The following is a 19,512-nucleotide window of genomic DNA, read 5'->3' on the forward strand; positions in this document are numbered from 1 at the left end:
ACAGACTTATCTCCATGGAGCTGGTCCCCCCCCCCGCGGAGGTGCGTGAGTTACGCCGCCGCAAACGTGATGGACGTCGATGGGTCTTGAAAAAACTCGACCCCGAAGCCCTCGAGGTCAGCCTCCTGGCATCCACTTGGACAGAAGTAGGAGGAGCTGACCTCGAGGCCGAGGAGGAGGCGGAGCGCTTATGCGAGGTGATGTCGCGAGCTTGCGACGCCTCCATGCCCCGCAGCAGACCGATGGCGCGCCGCGCCGCCTACTGGTGGTCCGCGAAGCTCGCAGAACTCAGGCGAGCTACCGTGGCCGCCAGGCGGGCGCACACGCGCGCCAAGCGGCGAGGCATGGAGGAGGAGCTGACAAATACCACGGCGGTCCTCAGGGATGCCAGAAAGGCCCTGAGGACTGCCATAGCCCGGGCGAAGGCCGTGACCTGGGAGGATATGCTCTCCGAGCTAGATCGCGAACCATGGGGCAGGCCTTACCGAATAGTGCTGAAAAGGCTCCGCCCATGGGCGCCTCTAGTCTCGGAGACGCTGGACCCCCAGTTCCTCGGTAGGGTGGTGAACACATTGTTCCCCACCCGGGGGAGGGACATCCCGGACAAGTCCGGCCCTCCCCCAGGATGGTCCGAGGAACTGGAGGTGTCCAGGCACGAAATGGTCGCGGCCTTCGCCCGCATTCAGGGTAGGAAGGCGAAGGCGCCCGGGCCGGACGGCATTTATGCCAAGGTCTGGGCCCGGGCGTCACCGTACGTCGGGGAGGCGCTTCGTGCTACATACACGAAGTGCCTCCGTGAAGGAACTTTCCCCAGGAGGTGGAAGAGGGCCCGGCTTGTCTTCCTTAGAAAGGAGGGCAAACCCGCGGAGAGTCCCTCCGCGTACAGGCCCCTCTGTATGCTGGATGATACGCTGTATGCTGCGGGCAAGATCTTTGAGCGTATCATTGCCAATCGCATCATCCAGCATATGGCCCGGAACGGTCCCGAACTGTCCCCCGAGCAATATGGGTTCCGAGAGGCACGGTCGACCATCGACGCTATACGTCAGGTCCGATCCCTCTCGGAATCCATAACGGGGGACGGGATGGTGGCGTTGGCGATATCCCTGGATATCGCCAACGCCTTTAATAGTCTACCATGGGACGAGGTAGTGGCGGCGCTGTGCGAACACTTTCGCCTGCCGCCCTACCTCGCCGCCATCGTTCGGGACTATTTCCGGGACAGGGTGCTGGAGTTCCGCGATAAATCCGGACTTCAGCAGCGGAGGGACCTGTCGTGTGGCGTTCCGCAGGGGTCCGTGTTGGGCCCCCTGCTGTGGAACGCCACATACGACAAAGTGCTCCGCGCGGCTATGCCGACGACACGTTCATAGTAGCTGGGGGGACCTCTTGGGGAAGAGCGGTTGCCACGGGCAACTGGGCTGTGGCCTGTGTCGTTGGTGCTATTAAAGGTCTGGGCCTGAGGGTGGCCCCGGAGAAGTCGGAAGCCATCTTTTTTCACGATGGCTCCTCCTGGGTACCGCCCCAGGCCTTCGTCCTGGTGGACAACACCCGCGTTCAGGTGGGTGTGCAACCCTTAAGTACCTAGGGTTGCACCTGGACGGTCGCTGGGCCTTTACTAGTCACTTTGACAAGCTGGCCCAGCGGTTGGACAAGAGGGTTGACGCCCTAAACGGGTTAATGCCCAACCTCCGGGGTCCGAAGGTGGGTGCTAGACGCGCGTACGCCCTCGCGGTCATGTCCGGGGTTCTCTATGGAGCCCCGGTATGGTTCCGCGAGGCGCTGGCCAGCCGCCGCATCAAGAAGGTTCTGCACGATGTGCAGCGGCGGCTGGCGCGTAGGATAACGCGCGCGTTTAGCACCGCTCCCAACGCGGCAATTATGGCCCTGGCGGGGTTCCCCCCGGCGGAGTACACGGCCGACGCCCAGGCATGGAGTTATGCCAGGGCGAAGGCCGTCCGCCTCAAGGGGGAAGTGGTAACCCCCAGGGTCGCCGCGTTGCTGAGCGAGAGGGCCCGTCGGCGGGTGATGAGAGCGTGGAAGAGAAACCTCATCGAAAACCCGCCGGCGGCCGGTTTCAGATCCTGGAGGCCGTCCTACCGCACCTGGACGAATGGGTGGGCCGCCCGTTTGGCGGCCTGTCCTACAGGACGACACAGGTGCTCACCGGGCATGGTTGCTTCGGTGAGTACCTGTGCAGGATTAAGAAGGAACCAACGACACGGTGCCATCACTGTGGTGCCGCCCGGGACTCCGCGCAGCACACGCTGGTAGACTGCCCAGCGTGGGAAGAGCTGCGCGGAGTCCTAAGGGCGGAAATAGGTAATGACCTCTCCCTGCCGGCCATCATTAGCCAAATGGTCGGCAGGGAGAGTGCCTGGAAAGCGGTCTCCTCCTTCTGCGAACAAGTAATGCTGCAGAAGGAGGAGGCCGAGAAGGTGAGAGAGAGGCGGCCGGGGGGACGAATGCCCCCCGGCAACGCAAATAGTGGCAGGGACGGCAGGGACGAGGACCATGACCCAACTTGGCTCCCGCCCCGGCCGCCCAGACGAAGAAGAACTGCCCCCCGTCCTCCGGGCTCTAGTGGCCCTGCTGTACGGAGGCGGAGGGGCAGAAAAGCCGTGGCGGTTTCCTCCTCCCTCCCCACTATCGTGGAGGAGAGGGAGGATGAAAACCGCTGCAGCAATGCAGAGAGGGGGCAACCCTCCTCTCCAGCGGCTGTCGGCCCCGCTTTCGGGACGCGCAGCCGCGGGAGGAGGGTTCCCCGCAACAGTGAGCCCGGCGAGGCAGACCCGACCTGACGGTCCGGGGGGAGCGATTAATGCGTGACACAATGCGCCACCGCTCCCCCCCAGTGCATCGCCGGGGTGGTGGAAGAAGGATTAACCCCCTCTCCACCACGTAGTAGAAGGTGCCCGCGCCTCCTCAAGAGGCGCGATGGGGCCCGGGAAATTCGGCGGGGGCCGGATCCCCGGGCTTTGCCCCCGCAACACCATGGGGAAGAGGCGGGGGAGGACTGGTGTCCCTCTCCCCCGACCTGAAGCCGGCTTGGCCTCACGGCCCTGCCGGAGGACCCTCAACAGGGTATCCTTGGCGTGCTGAGTCGGCCTCGGCCGACTTGGTCCGGGGGGCTCCGGAAGTATGCTGCACGCGTTCCCGGAGCCCACCAGTCAAGGACCAAAGTTGGACACCCGGAGGGGTTTTAGTGGGTATGCCCTCACCGTCACGTTGACGGCGGGGGAGAGCCCCACATAACCGCCAGGCTTCCCCCGGGGCCTGGGGTATGCGGTAACGTATTTCCCCTCCGTGAACAAAAAAAAAAAAAGGTTAATGAGGATGACTTATATTGGAAGTATGTTACTTCATCGGACATCTTTACCGTAGTGTCAAGGATCAAATCGAGTGCCATGGGCACTGACGAAATAGCTCCTAAACTGATCAAGTTGGTGCTTCCGTATATCACGCCGATTATTGAGCATATCTTTAACTTCTCCCTAATGCAGGGAGCATTTCCTGCGCAATGGAAGACAGCTCGGGTGTGTCCGATTCCGAAGATCAGGAATCCAACCTTGGTGAAGCACTACAGGCTAATTTCCATTCTTCTTTCTCTTTCAAAGGCACTGGAAAGGTTGGTGGGTAAGCAAATTTGCTCATATCTAGAGACTTCAAATCTTCTTGATAAGTATCAGGCTGCTTATAGGAAGGACTTCTTTACACAGGCGTGTCTGTTACGTACGCTGTGTGACATTAGATATGCAGCGGATCGAAGGAGGGTTACGGTCTCAGTCTTTTTTGATTTCTCAAAAGCGTTTGATAGGGTCCAGCATCATATTCTCTTTAACAAATTAAAGAGTCTGTGTTTTTCAACAAGGCACGCCCTGCTCTTGGTTGGGTGGCATCGTATTTGAATGGAAGAGCGCAGATGGTCTGTGACAGGGGTTTCTTCCAGGGAAGCAGCGGTTGGGGTGGGCGATTCTCCGGGTTCAGTGCTGGGACCGTTACTCTTTACTCTCTATCTAGCGGATTTCAAGAATGCTCTAAAATATTGTAAATATAATTTTTATGCTGACGACCTGCAAATATATCTGCACTGCGAGCCTTGTGACTTGGTTGAGATCATCTCCAGGATAAATGAGGACATAGTGGCATGGGCGGCTTCCAACAAGCTCATCCTCAACGCAGCCAAGACGCAAACCATCATGTTTGGTTCGACTCGCTATATTAATGCTATTGATATAACGTTGTTGCCGAACTTGTCAGTTGGTGCTGCTGCAATTGAATTTTTGACACACATTAAGTATCTAGGAGTGACAATTGCTAACAATCTATCGTGGGATAGACAAATAGCAAGTGTAACGAGGAAAGTCAGATCAGTCTTGTATCAGCTGAGGCTGAGCAAACACTTTTTGCCAGAGACACTGAGATCTAGACTTGTGAAGGCCTTGATTTTTCCGCATTTTGATTACTGCTGCACGGCGGTTACGAACATCACGGTAGAGCAAAATCTTAGGTTGTACAAGGCCATGAATGCTAGTCTGAGATTTATCAATGACATAAGGTGGGATGACCGTGTTACACCTCATTATCGGGCACTTCGGTGGCTGAAGCCGGATATTAGAAGGCAGAAGACCCAGAGACCGGATTATTTGTTCTTAATGTTCGTGCTCGCAACTGAGAAATCGACCAGAGTTACAAGAGCATCTGAGAATCTGCTCTCTCTACCGCTGTGCCGTACAGAAATCTACAAAAAATCCTTCTGTTCTGTTGCAGCGGAATTGTGGAATAACATTCCGTTTGCTATTCTCAATGTGGACTCAATAACAGGGTTTAAACAAATGCTTTTGCGCACCTACTCTTGAGACAGAATGGTGATTGATACCTTGCCTGCTTTGTTAATGTGCATAGTTTCTAAATTGTTTATATGTTTGCTTGTGTGTGCATGTGCATGCCTACTTACTTGCCTATTGAAATTGTATGCGAATTCACACACATACACGTGCATGCTCAGCCGCAGGCACATGCACGCAAACACATTTTAATTGCATTATAACTGCGTGGCCTTGATAATTATATCTGTATTCTTTTTCTTGTTTTTTTGTAAAATTGTCTGAGCGTTTAAGGGGACCTGTTCCAGAGCGCTAAATAAATGTTGCTTTCTCTCTTTCTCTCACTCTCACTCTCTCTCTATCACTTAAATTTATTTTTTCTTTTGGAAAAACCGGCAAGCCATAACTAGCACATACATTTATACATTCATATTTCCTCGTGGCAATCGCTCATATTAGTCATTACGCTGTCTTTAAAGAAAACATGGGTCGAAAGAAGGCGTATTGCGTGTACGCCGGTGGTCGCAAGCGATTCTTTAGGAGAATAATACGAGAATTACACGCATCGGGAGAGTTTAACCCATCGATGTTTTCGCCTCCGCGCCTTAGCCCTCTGTCTTCACCGATGGAGGTGGAGACTTTAAATAACGAATAACCTTCCATGTCGGATCTAAATGACAATCGATTAGATAAGGAGCTCCTGCACCCCCTCGGAATAATTTGGTTGCACCGCACTCCAAACCCGGTAAAATTCTCCTAAACAAAACATTGGGAAACGCGAGGCACAAATCCGCAAAAGATCCGCAACCGACACCAGATTTCGCCCCAACCCGTGCCCCAAATTGTAAAATATTTATATCTCAAATTTAGATTCATATAATTTTTGACAAATATTATTTAGAGATTTTATTTCGACAAAACTGCTTTGTTCAAATGTATCATTTTAGTGCAATTATTCAAATTTTTTGTTAATTTGTGATGCTATTATTATATAATATTCGCACAATATACCTTTTGGGGGAAGTATTTCAGTCGAACACTCTTTTAAAATTTTTATAAAAACTATTTATTTAAAACTTAACTTTTATAATATATGTTCGAAGTAGCTACCATTTTCTTCAGGACATAAAGCAACTCTTCGCATGAAGCTTTGCCGCACGTTATTCAATATCACTGGCATGATGTTACGAGTGGCCGCTCTAATTTTGTTCATTAGTTCTTTACGAGTGCAGGGTAACGTCTGATACACCTGATCTCGTATATAGCCTCACGCAAAGTAGTCCATGAGGGTGAGATCAGGTGATCGCGGTGGTCACTCGTGAAAAGCGCTGTGGATTCCTATCCATCTACTTGAATACACTTGATTCAGCACTCCTCTTGCCAAAAGTGCGCTGGAAGGCCGTCTTGTTGCAGGATAATTTCATCCTGCGGAACATTTAATTGTTCCCGCGGAACATTATTTAATAAATTTGGCAGAGTATCTGTTAACAATGCCGCGTAAGTTTCCACCGTAACATTTTCATCTTCTCTAAAAAAATGCGGCCCGATGACGGCACTGTCCAGAATCCCCATCCAGACATTTATGCTGTAATGACCCTAGATATGGGTTTCTTTTCTGCTATGGGGATTCTCCTCGGCGTAATGGTGCTCGCATGTAAATGTACATGCGAAATGCGGATGTAATAATATAATCATCCGGAGACACGTGTGTGTTGTGTGTCATTAACGACTACGGCCAAGCGTTTCAAAGGTTATGTTGCGCCGCGCGGCGCGGCGTGAAAATGATCGCGTAATCCCCTGGTGCTCGAAATTCGTTGTCTGCCGCGTTGACTTCTTCGACGGCGTCACGGGTGACGGTGAATGTGGATAACGCTTGCGTCGTTTTGCGTTGACTTTCCGTTGTCGCAGTGTAATGAATTGCGCGTCATACACTGGAGTGTCATCCAGGATGTCGCGTGATCGTCGAGGTAATTATTGCTAAGTATAGTGTTTTTGTGAGTGCCATAAAAAAATAACAAGCAGAAATAAAAGAGGAGGAGGAGGACATCGACGACCTGGGAGACATCAGACAACGGTAAGCAACCACGGAGTCAACGTTGAAAACTTCGCTGCTTCGCATCGCATGTCGGAATTATGAATAGCTCGTATAAGATAGAAAACATGAACTTGTTTCAAGATCTCAAGTTGAAAAGGAGAAAGGTCGACTCTCGATCACATAGGTTATGCATGAAAAAATACACCCCGTAACAGCACAAAAACTTACAGCAACATTGCTGCAATGTTGCAATGTTGCAATGTTGCTATGTTGCAGAAACATTGTAAAGATATTTTTATTAGCAATATTACTTCAGCAATATTGCAGCATTATTTAAAAAAATATTATAAAAAATATAATGTCCTATTCTATCGTATTATAAATGCATGGTCATTTAATAAGAATTACTTCTATAATTTTTAATCTTACACGCATAAACTAAAAAATCATATTTCTAATACAAAAGTAAAAGATAACTATGTTTCTCCATGATTGCGAGTAGCGAATGTCATCACGCATGCGCAGGAAGATCTATTAGGCAAACTGTGTTATCGTGCCTTCTCGCATTGTTCTCGCTTGTTCTCTGGTGTTCTCACATGTGCTTATAGATAATATACTTACATACGTATGTACTTTAAAAATTCTAGAATACAATTGTGAAAAGATTGAGAGAAGAAACATAGAAAAGTACATACATATAGTTATTATTCTTTTTAATTACTTCTTTTAAGGAAATACAAATTAAGTGTTTGAAGGTTATGTTAGGTTAAGTAAAATTTATATCACTCTAACTACACACATTTAAGCAAACGTATGTTGTAGAACGATATAAATTTTATTTTCTCCAATCTAGTTTTCAACTTACTCGTATGCACTTCGTAATTTCTAGTTATTCTTATAATTCCCATGTACACTTGTCATAAATGTTTTACTATTTCAGATCAGTCGATATAAATTTTGATATAAATTGCATGAGAGAAGAAACATAAAGAAGTACGTAAGTATAAAAATTATTATTCTTTTTAATTATTTCTTTTAAGAAATTGCAAAATGTTTGAGGTTAGATTAGTAACATTTTTATGTACACTCATAGGTGCTTTACCATTTCAGATTAGTCAATAAAAATTTTTATAAATTACATCTATTTTTACCATTTGATTAGTTGAAATAATAAGGCATCCACATCTATGCATGTGTATGGTTAAAATACACATAATATACACATAAAAGCGACACTCCAAATTATCTACACAATTGACAAATTTACTTATTGATTAGGTACGTATGTCTTTTGTTTTTGAGCAGTTATTGTACAAATTAGTCAGTAGTAGACTAATAATTAAAGTTATTAACTGTTTTGCTTCTTAGACTGTGTTCGGATATATATTGTGTGTCAGTGCTGAAAATGTATAGTATACGTAACATCAAATAAATTTTTAATATTTTTTGACAGTGTCTATTCAAACACGGCCCAAGTGTACATGTAATTGTGTAGAAAACTTAATGTAAAAAGTAGAAAAATGCATATATTGGAAACAATTAATTTACTATGCATATTTTAAAGATACTTTTTTTATTATTTTAATATACTTTTTTTGCAACGTGGTATTTGTACAATTATTACGAGAAATATGTATAACGCAAGTAAAAAAAAATTGGTTTCTAAATGCCATGATAGACGAATTATTGCAAATAATACCGATATTGATATTGCAGGTTATTCTAAACATATTTCCCGTTGCTCTAATGTAAAAGTTTCTTCTAAAAATATTTTAAATTTAAATTCAAAAGTTAATATTTCTAATTTACATGATACTTCTGTAGAAGTAAATATTTTGAATTTACATGATACTGAAAGAATATTTATCAAAACTACATTTTCAGGAGATCATAACGATATTACTAACGAAACAAATAATAATAGTATTAATGATGAGGACGTACTAAAAGATGCTTCAGCTACATGGGCAATATCTTATAATATTACGCATGCAATGACTTGTTACGTATTTTAAATCGATATACACCATGTAAAGTACCTACAGATGTACGAACATTACTACAAACTCCAAGACAAGCTAATATTTCGAGAATATGTGAAGGAGAATATTTTCATTCGAGTTTTCAAGATATTATTGAAAAGATGTTGTCAAAAAATAATGATTCATATATTAATTTAATTAAAAATATAGATGGTCTTCCACTAGCGAAATCATCGCAAGCAACTTTATAAACAATTTTATGTTCTAATGTACGGTAAATACGGCAGTATATACCTTATTGGTGCTTATTTTGGATACCAAAATTCTACTGATCCTAATATTTTTTTGCAATCTGTAGTCAACGACTTAATTAATTTTAAATAAAGATCTCCACGAATAATGGAACCAAATACGTAGTAATAACACAAGATAACAACACAGGATGTGAAATGCGGTTTTATGTATAAACTTTGACTCTGAAATTTAGAACATTTAATTAACTTATGTAATATTTGAATTAATATGTAATTAACTTGTCAACATCAGTATATGTTGTATATAGCAGCTGAAGAAGGCCTTAGTAAGGCAGAAACTAGTCCCGCGTTATTTATTTCGAATGTTAATTGAGATAATATATGTAATTTAATTTTTAACAACTAAAATTACTGCTCGTCATTGGCCTGTTTTTCACACTTAAGTGTATGAATACACGAGCGACACATAGTATATTAATTAATTTTATTAATAATGGTTATATTCATGCCGGAAAGATAATCAAAATCAAATTATTTGCTTTAATATGCGATGCACCTGCAAAATCTTTTGCTTTATGTATGAAAGGTCACACCGGGTATTATAGTTGCACTAAATGCATAATTAAAGGAAAATATATCAATAGTAAAATTTGTTTTCCATCTCAAAGAACTTATCCTTTAAGGAAAGATGAATTATTTATCGTTAATGCATATAAAGATTTTCAGACTAATTATTCTATTTTAAATAATATTCCTGAATTTGTACCCTTAATTAATACATCGTTAGATTACATGCATCTAATATGTTTAGGGGTTGTTAAAAAAATGATAATTCAATGGATGAAAGATCCGTTTTCTGTACGGTTAAATACAAAATCCATTAATAAAGTATTACATATGATAATGTTATTTAGAAATACTACACCAAGTGATTTCATTAGAAGATCCAGTTCGCCAAGAGAAATTAAGCACTGGAAAGCTGTAGAATTTAGAAATTTCTTATTATATACAGATCCTATCGTATTAAGGCATATATTAAAATCCACATATATATATTCATTTCCTAACGTTACATGTAGCTATAACAATTCTTACACGTCAAAATTTATGCCAAAAAGAATATATAAATTTTACTGAAGCTTTATTAGATCACTTTGTTAAGTCATTTCAAATATTATATGGCCAACAATATGGTTCGTTGCATAAGTTCTATACGCGTAAGGCTGTGCACGGCACGAGTTCGTACATGATCGAACAAGTCCAGCTCACGCACGGACACATACACTCTTGCGTTCACACACACACGCGCGCATCGACGCCCTACCATCCCGCCATTGGGACTCGCGGAGGGACCCGCCGCTCGCTATTCGTGGATGACCAAGTGGTGGGGAGACATGAACCACGGAAGAGTATATATTCGGCTGCTCGAACAATCCAGCGATCAATCGATTTCTCACGTTGGAGACAAGATCATCATTCCGTACATTGCAATACGTATTATCATCATTCCGTACATAGCAATACGAATTATTAATTGTGTGATAACTCGACTCAGCGTATAAAAATATCAACAAAATTCAGTGTATCGCATTCCGCACGACTCAGGGCTACGGCTCCAAGGCGTTGTCGTGGATTGCAAAGAAGCATCGCAATAAAGACCTCACATACGAAACCACAGCGTGACGACAATTCATCACCCTGGCCATACACAATATGTATCGCATAATGTACATAATCTTCTACATATATGTTCTGACGTAAAAATATTTGGCCCACTAGATAACTTCAGTGCTTTTCGGTTCGAAAATTATATGTTATATATAAAAAAAATGATTACGTAAAAGTGCAAAACTATTACAACAATTAATTAAAAGGTATCATGAGATTTATAATTTTAATGTTTTATATTCAAAAAATGATACCAATAATAAAACATCATGTAAATAACGGTCCAATACCTGATTATTTGGATGTTCAGTTGCAATATCTAATGTTATCTAATGGAAAATTTAGTATAAATTGCAAAGGTTGTAATAATAATTGTTGTCTATTAAAAAACGGTACATGTGTTTTAATTCTGAACATAGAAAAAACAAGGAATAAAGATATTTTTCTTATTGGAAAAAACTGAAATATTGTAACAAATCGCCTCCGCGCGACCCCCCGACGGACCGGTCATCGTCCGCAAGACGCCGGCCGAACATCCGCCGAGCGTCAAACGAGGCGCTACGCGCCGATAAACGACTCCAAACGCGCCAATGCGAGCAGCGAGGCATCCGCGCGTCACGATGATCGCGCCGCGCACGCGCCCGGCCCAAACCGGCACGCGCTAGCGACGTGCTCGCTCGCCTCCGTCCGCCCACCACGCAACCGATCTCGAGCGGCGGGGACGCTGGCTCCGACACGAACCGAACCGCCACCGAGCGTTCCCGACGTCTCGAGATGCGGGTATAAAAGCGCCGGAGCAGCGAGATGCTGCGCTTCTTCTCCGCCGACTGTTCGGAACCGCTATTCCGCCGACTGGTCTCCGAAGAAGTCTCCCAAGGTAGCCCTGGGGTCAAGTGTCTTGGCCTCTGCCGAGCGTTCTCGGCGACTACCGCTCTCGCACCTGTCTCTCCTCGCCGAAGCTAGGGCTCAAGCGTCTTGGGCTCAGGCAAGCGTACTTGCCCGACCGGCTTTCCTCGAAATCGATCCGATCCTACCGCGGCGGCTACAGAACAAACGGGGTAAAGCGTCTTTGCCTCCGTCGAGCGTACTCGACGTAGCCGTCGCATCCGGCCTACGAGCGATACCGCGGTATACAAGCCGCAAATTTAAAGGGACGCTCAGCAAAGCACCGCCCCGCGCACCGCTACTGCTCTGCCGACCGCGAAAACCGTGCACGCGACCTCGCAAGGCCAAAAAACACGAGGCTGCCCGACGCGCCGAAAAGACGCCGACAACGTAAACAACGCACCTGCCGCGCGAATAGCGGCAACCGCGCCGACGACGATCCGCGCGCCGGAGCCAGTGCCCACCGGTATTCGCAACCTCCGCTACCGAAGTAACCGTCACCCCCCGCGCGATACGGCCGACGACGTATCAGCGGTGACGTTCGCGTAACCTTTGTAAATAGTAGTATTAAGACACTTGTATTTCGTCCGTGTGCCTATTAAAATAAAACCTGTACATATCGTACACGTCACAATCACGAGTCTACTTCTCTCTTAACCCTGATCGTGCCCTGGAATTCCCGACGAGCTACGTCCGTGCGCAATATCTAATCAAGAAAAACGGGTTGTTACAATATATAAAAGACGTCTATGCATTACCATGTAACTCCAGTAATTTTGGTATTAAAATGATGAAAATAGATCATGATAACATTTTCTTTTGGCCAATTACTGATTTATTATGCAAAACATAAAGAATTCCTTATGGCAATGATCGAGATATATTTGCAATATTTCCTCTTAACCATATGTAAACATGTAACTTCGCATATTATACAGGGTGTTTCAGACCACCCGTACACCCCTTTTCTCTTCGCAGGATTAGGACCAATCAAAAATATGTTCAGACGAAAGTTGTAGGGTTTCAAAAGATCTATTCAATGATCTTATCAGTTTGACCTTGGATGGCGTCGCCAAGGTCAGATCGAAATCACATTAAGTTTTTTAAATGGAACACCCTATTTTTGATTCCAGAATCTAATAGCTGGTGTCAAGACCTTTCCAAAACACTATAAGAATGTTTATTTTCGTTGACTACTTTCCGAGTTGTGCGGCTTGAAAGTTACACTACCGCCAGCATCAGCATTACTCAAGATGTACCATGTGGTGGTTACTTAGTCGGATTTAATCTTGTGTGTGGGTGTGTGCATACGTGCATGCGTATGTGTATGGGGGAGGAAAAGGGGAGTCAAAGTTTTATGTACTCTGCTTTTGTTTATTAACTGGATTGATTATGTTTGATGATCAATCATGTCCAGATTGACTGTATGCATTTTCCCGTGCTTAGCATTATCCAGAATGAACGACGTGGACATGACGAGAATTTCATCCCATTGGGGTACTTGATTCACGTGAGTCCCCTTGCCTCTCACGTTTGGGGTGCTTGATTCACGTGAGTCCCCTTGCCTCTCACGTTTGGGGTGCTTGATTCACGTGAGTCCCGTTGCCTCTCACGTTTGGGGTGCTTGATTCACGTGAGTCCCCTTGCCTCTCACGTTTGGGGTGCTTGATTCACGTGAGTCCCCTTGCCTCTCACGTTTGGGGTGCTTGATTCACGTGAGTCCCCTTGCCTCTCACGTTTGGGGTGCTTGATTCACGTGAGTCTCCTTGCCTCTCACGTTTGGGGTGCTTGATTCACGTGAGTCCCCTTGCCTCTCACGTTTGGGGTGCTTGATTCACGTGAGTCCCCTTGCCTCTCACGTTTGGGGTGCTTGATTCACGTGAGTCCCCTTGCTTCTCACGTTTGGGGTGCTTGATTCACGTGAGTCCCCTTGCCTCTCACGTTTGGGGTGTTTGATTCACGTGAGTCCCCTTGCCTCTCACGTTCGGGAATGAATGAGTGTATGTTTTGTTAAGCGACTAAATGTTCAAAGTGAGCACCATTCTCTGCGATGCAAGCATCAACTCTATTTTGAAAATCATTGATTGCTCGAAGAATTTCCTCGGCACGTAAGGATCGAATTGCTTCACTTATTCTACGAATCATATTATCCCTCGTAGTCGGACGTTCATGATAGACCAAGTTTTTTATCCTTCCCCAGAAATAATAATCAAGGACGGTGAGATCTGGTGATCGGGGTGGATAATTGATTGGACCGTATTTGCCTATCCACTTGTCGGGGAACATAGTATTTAATGCCGCACGAGCAACTCTCGATGTATGAGACGGACATGCATCTTGTTGGAACCACATGTTCAGGCGCAATTGCAGAGGAATATTTTCTAGTAAGACAGGAAGATCTGTCATTATCAAGGCGGAATATCTATCACCGTTTAGATTTTCGTCAAAGAAAACAGGACCTATGATTTGACTTCCAATAATTCCACACCAAACATTGACTTTCCAAATGGTTTGATGATCTACTTCTCTCAACCAGTGAGGATTATTTTGTGCCCAATAATGAGAGTTCCAAGTATTAACAGATCCATCACTTTTAAGTGTACATTCGTCAGAAAATAAAATTTTCAAGTGGAAATCAAATGGTTGCTGTCTTATAAAGTTGCAAAATACAAGTCTCTGTCTAATATCGTTATAATTCAACGCTTGATGAACAGACATTCTGTAAGGGTGAAATTTGTTATTTTTTAGAATGCGCCAAACACTGATTTTACTAACACCAGAATCTTGTTCTCGTCGTCTTAAAGAATCATAAGGGTTCAATTCTGTCGATGCAAGAATTTCCACTGTTCTTTCATCCATAATCGGACGACGAATTTGTGTACCTTTGTTATGTTGAGGCTGAACGACACCTTTAATTTTGATTCGTTTAGCCAAACGTGAAAAAACATTTTGCGAGTGAGGAGTCCGATCAGGATAACGTTCCCGCCACAATCTTTCCACTGCAATGAATGTACCTCGACACTCACCTAAAATTAGCAGCATATCATATGCTTCTTCATTGGAATAGGACATGGCTAAATAAACCTAGACTAATAAAGAGGGTCGGATTTTTGTTGCGCGATTGATACTGATATGATGGTTATTGAAGACGTAGGTGACAAGTTTGAGAGAGTTATTGTCACTCGTGTTGAGTTGAGTCACAATAGCGTTGTGGTGAATACATCTCTACTACATCCTATGCAAATAACAATATGTATAAAATCACGAGTTAGACATCGTTACGCAGAAAGCCGCGCTCGTTATTGCTCGTGTGCTACCGTTAAAGTAATAATGTAATTACATAATATTATGACATACATATGTATGTGACTATCTACGGTCGCGACAGCTAATTTTCACGATTTTTCATGATCTGTTTTTGTTGGCCCGGCTCGCGTGTTTACTTCTTTGTGTCGGCTGCACGGCTTTCTGCGTAACGCGTGATTTTATATTGTTATTTACATGGTGTTGGCGGTAGTGTAACTTTCAAGCCGCACAACTCGGAAAGTAGTCAAAGAAAATAAACTTTCTTGTAGTGTTTTGGAAAGGTCTTGACACCAGCTATTAGATTCTGGAATCAAAAATAGGGTGTTTCATTTAAAAAACTTAATGTGATTTCGATCTGACCTTGGCGACGCCATCCAAGGTCAAACTGATAAGATCATTGAATAGATCTTTTGAAACCCTACAACTTTCGTCTGAACATATTTTTAATTGGTCCTAATCCTGCGAAGAGAAAAGGGATGTACGGGTGGTCTGAAACACCCTGTATAATAAAAATATTTCTTAAAATACAACAATTTGTAACGAAACGCCCCTCCACCTCGCGCGCACTGCCACTCCGCTCCGTCCACCCGAGCAAAACACCGGCAGAACGCCACGTGCGCGCACAGGGCTAACCTGTCGTTGCGATCACGCAGCAGCACGCGCGCCGCCCGTGGCGTTCGGCAACGCTCCCACTCCGGGCCAGCCGACCGAACGCACGGATTGGTCCGCCCAACCGTGCGTTCGGATATATAAGCCGGCAGTGGGAACGCCGAGATCAGATCTTCCCGGTCCGCCGAATCCGACAGGTCGAGTATCCTCGACCGCACTCCGACTCCCAAGAGGACGAGAATACTCGCCTCATCCTGACTCCCCTCGACGAGCATCCTCGTCGTTCCGGCTAGCCGAGTATCCTTGGCTAATCCTGTCATACCGAATACCGTACACCACCAATCACGGCGAGCATCCTCGCCGTAGCCGAGTATCCTCGGCTAATCCTGTCCTACCGAACACCGTACACAGCCAATCACGGCGAGCATCCTCACCGTGCTCCGTAGCCGAGTATCCTCGGCGAATCACCGATCACGACGAGCATCCTCGTCGAGTCCGCCGGCTGGGTATCCCTAGCCAATCCCTTCCGTCCTCTCCCTCAGGGAAGAATCTCGTGTAACCTAAAGCCTCGTCAGGGCATCCGCGTCCTGGCGAGAACTTCGCCTCATTTTGCACGAGGCGGCTCGGGTGAGACGCGGAATCGTCACCGTCGCTCCGATCCCGCGTTCCGCGGCTCCCCGATCTCCCCGGACACCGAGTCCGTTTCAAACCACGCGAGTTAATTTAAGTTAGAGTTACTTTTGTATCCTTATAATTTCATAGTTCTAGTACTCCCGCTCTGATTATGTATCATTCTAAGTTAGAGTTATCTTTTGACACTGTACCGACTCAGCCGTACTCTCGCGGTTATTGATTTTTGTTTCGAACTTCCGTCTTGGCTCTCGCCTAGCGCGCTCGTTAGCCCACGCGTCACCGCGCGCTCATCGTTACCACCGCTCGCGATTCCGACCGCGCAGCGGCAATTGGTCGCCGCGATCACCACGAGCCAATCGCGCCCCCGCTAAGGCTGGGTCCACTTGTCGCGAGGCGTTAGACCCAATCTGCGATTGAGGCTACTTGTAAATACTATATTCAAATAAAGATCTCATATGTTTGTCAGCTAAATACCGAGTGCGATTATTCTACCGAACCCGACCAATCCGGCGAGCTTATCCGCCACCGTGTTCCGACACCTCCCGCACCCGCACGAAAACCACCAGCGTTACAAATTTATATTGACAATTGCATTATACTATATGTACAGAAATGAATAAATTTAGAATGCAGAATATCACGATGGGCTGCAATTAATACCAGCAACGTGGTATAATACAGATAATTCAACAAGCATCTGGCTTAGCCATTTTAAAACAAAATTACGCATAAATAAAGCCATTATGACAAAAAAAATGCCAAAAGAAAAATCAGATTGGGAGGAGTTACCAATTATAAAAATTTTCGGCATTGCAAGTAAATAAACAATACAACACATAAATTTTTATATGTTATATGTTATATTGAAATTTTATTATTTTATTTTAAATGATTTAGATACAAAGTAGGCAAAGGGTTGATGAGAATGTTAGCGTGATAAGCAGATAATTTTTCAAATTAAATTTCTAATATATTTATTTTAAATATCTGTACGTTTTGGCTCTTTTTCGGACCATTCTTAGCAAACATACTCATAATTAAAAGATGTCTCCATAATGAATGGCGATAAGAAAATCTCCACATCTCTTCATATCACATTAGCATAAGAATAATAGATCCCCTGACAACAAAACATTGAACTACACATACAAATTGATACAAGAAAAAAAATAAATATATTGGAAAATTATCTGCGCACTGCTTACCACGCTCATCAGTCTTTGCTTTTTTTGTCTTGACAATTTTGAGAGTTTATTTGTGTTTATTTGATTTAGATACGTATGAAGAAGGGTTAGAAAAATTAGCTCGAGCAGAAGATAATCCAATATAGATGATATTGGTATATCATCAAATGAACTAAATGAACGAGAAAAAAAGGAGGCGTTTAAAAGCATAAAAAGTTTTTTTATCTTCTTCTTCAGAAGATTTATCTTCTCGCGAGGATAAAGAAAATAGTATCCAAAAAGATAAAATTTTGCCGGTTCTTCCACGAAAAGAGCATTTTATATCGAATAAAAAAAAGCCGTTACTGAGCACATCCGTACAAAAAATGAAAAAAACAGACGAGGACACTTTTTTAATACAGTGAACAATAATGGTAAATATTTAATTAATTTAAGTTTATTCAAAATCTCGAATCGCTCTTGAACTGAAACGCTTTCACCTGTTGTCTCTATAAAACAAGACAGAGAATAAACAAACAAGGATAGACGTTAGACTTCTGCTAGGATTCGTAACTAGCAACTTTTCTTATTTATTTATTCTCTGGGACTTGGTTAGGCGGAGTGAAGGTATGCGGATGCGTGGTGTGAGCCGGTGTGAGATAAGAAGCGAAATAGCGTATATTAGGATAGAGACAGGTGTAACGAGGCGAGAATTAGCGAGGTAGAGAGGTAAGAAGATAGGGGAATTGGAGGAGAAGGTAGGTGGAGAGAATTGGCGGAGAAAAAGGCAGATTAAGGCGAGGATAGAAAGAGGAGGTTATGGTAGGCAAGGAAATGGCGGGATTAGGTAAGGACGAGAAAACCGGTAAGGGAGGGAAGCAGCTTAAACTGACTACAGTCGGTAAAGGTGAAGGTAAAGAAGGAGGAAAGAGAGTGACTTTCAAGCTCTCGGAAGAGAGGGAAAAAGGGGAGCGAGAAGATTTAATTAAGGTATTGATGGAAGAATTAAAAATACTGAAAGGCGATAGGAAAGTGTATAAAGAGGAGATGAAAAAATTTAAGGAAATAGTTAAAGAATGCGAGGAAAAGATAGGAAGGCTAGAGGAAAGAATAGATGAAATGGAAAAGAACTGGAAGGAAGAAAAGGAGAAAGATTTGACAAACGTGGAGGAGGGAGGAGAGCAGGAAGACAGGAGAAGCGTTGGAAACGTGTGGAGTCTGAGGAGCAGTTTGGCCAGTAGGGCAAGTTTAGATTCTAGGTGTAGCGGACTAAGCGAGAGAGAGATAGGTAGTCTTAGGAAATGGGCAGCGGAAAGAGACTGGGAGGATAGGAAACTTAATATTATTATAAAAGGTGTAAACATGCCCGAGACAGTGAAGAAAGACAGGTTAGAAAGAAGGAAGTGGGGAGAAGAATTAATAAAAGAAAAAATAGAAGTAACTTGCAAGGTAATGAGCTGTAGAGTAAGTGGACCCGTGATAATTGCAAAACTGGAGAACGAGGAAAAGAAAAAGGAAGTAATGATTAATAAGTCGAAGTTAAAGCTAAAAGGAGAAAGGATATTTTTGGAGACACGTATTTTTGGAGCTGGGAACAGAGAAGAACGCAGGAGAGGATAAAAAGATGGTAGAAAGAGCAGAAAGAGAAAGGAGTTCAAGTAAAAATAGGATTCGGCAGAGTGAAAATAGGAGATATATGGAGACCATGGGAAGAGATAGAGAGGGAGGAAGAAAGGAGAGAGAATAGAGAAGCAGGTGACAGAGGAGAGGAAAATCGGAATTTCAGCTAAGCCGAGAAGAGGAAGGGAGACGTGGGGAGGGAGTAGTAATAAATAGGAGGAACAGGAGGAAATGCCTATTTTGGAACGTGGCGGGAATAGGAAATAAAGATAAAGAATTTTGGAAATACGTGAGAGAGTTTGAAATAGTCAGTATGTGTGAGACCTGGGTAGAAGAGAGTGGATGGGAGCGCTTGAAAGACAGGATGCCTGAATCGCATGAATGGATTTGTAGTTTTGCAAGGAAGGAAAAAAACAAAGGAAGAGCGAGAGGACGATTTATAATAAGCAAGAGGAAAGAGGATGTAGGAGAAAGGAATAGGATAACGATAATAAAAGAGAAGGAGGGAATGGTGATGACAGAGATAGCTTG

The 19,512-nt window shown here is 44.3% G+C and overlaps 1 protein-coding gene and 1 pseudogene across 1 annotated transcript; both read left to right on the forward strand.

The window, feature by feature from the left end:
- The first annotated feature begins 344 nt into the window (after positions 1 to 344).
- Positions 345 to 2,961, forward strand: LOC120357381. The gene is made up of 2 exons (XM_039447561.1): positions 345 to 491; positions 2,109 to 2,961. The coding sequence occupies exons 1-2, from the start codon at positions 345 to 347 to the stop codon at positions 2,799 to 2,801; spliced, it is 840 nt and encodes a 279-aa protein (XP_039303495.1). The 3' UTR covers positions 2,802 to 2,961.
- A 3,455-nt stretch (positions 2,962 to 6,416) lies between these two features.
- LOC113006031 lies at positions 6,417 to 17,786 on the forward strand (annotated as a pseudogene).
- The last annotated feature ends 1,726 nt before the right edge of the window (positions 17,787 to 19,512 follow it).

The sequence above is a fragment of the Solenopsis invicta genome, chromosome 3 (genome assembly GCF_016802725.1).
Source record: "Solenopsis invicta isolate M01_SB chromosome 3, UNIL_Sinv_3.0, whole genome shotgun sequence".
Taxonomy (NCBI): domain Eukaryota; kingdom Metazoa; phylum Arthropoda; class Insecta; order Hymenoptera; family Formicidae; genus Solenopsis; species Solenopsis invicta.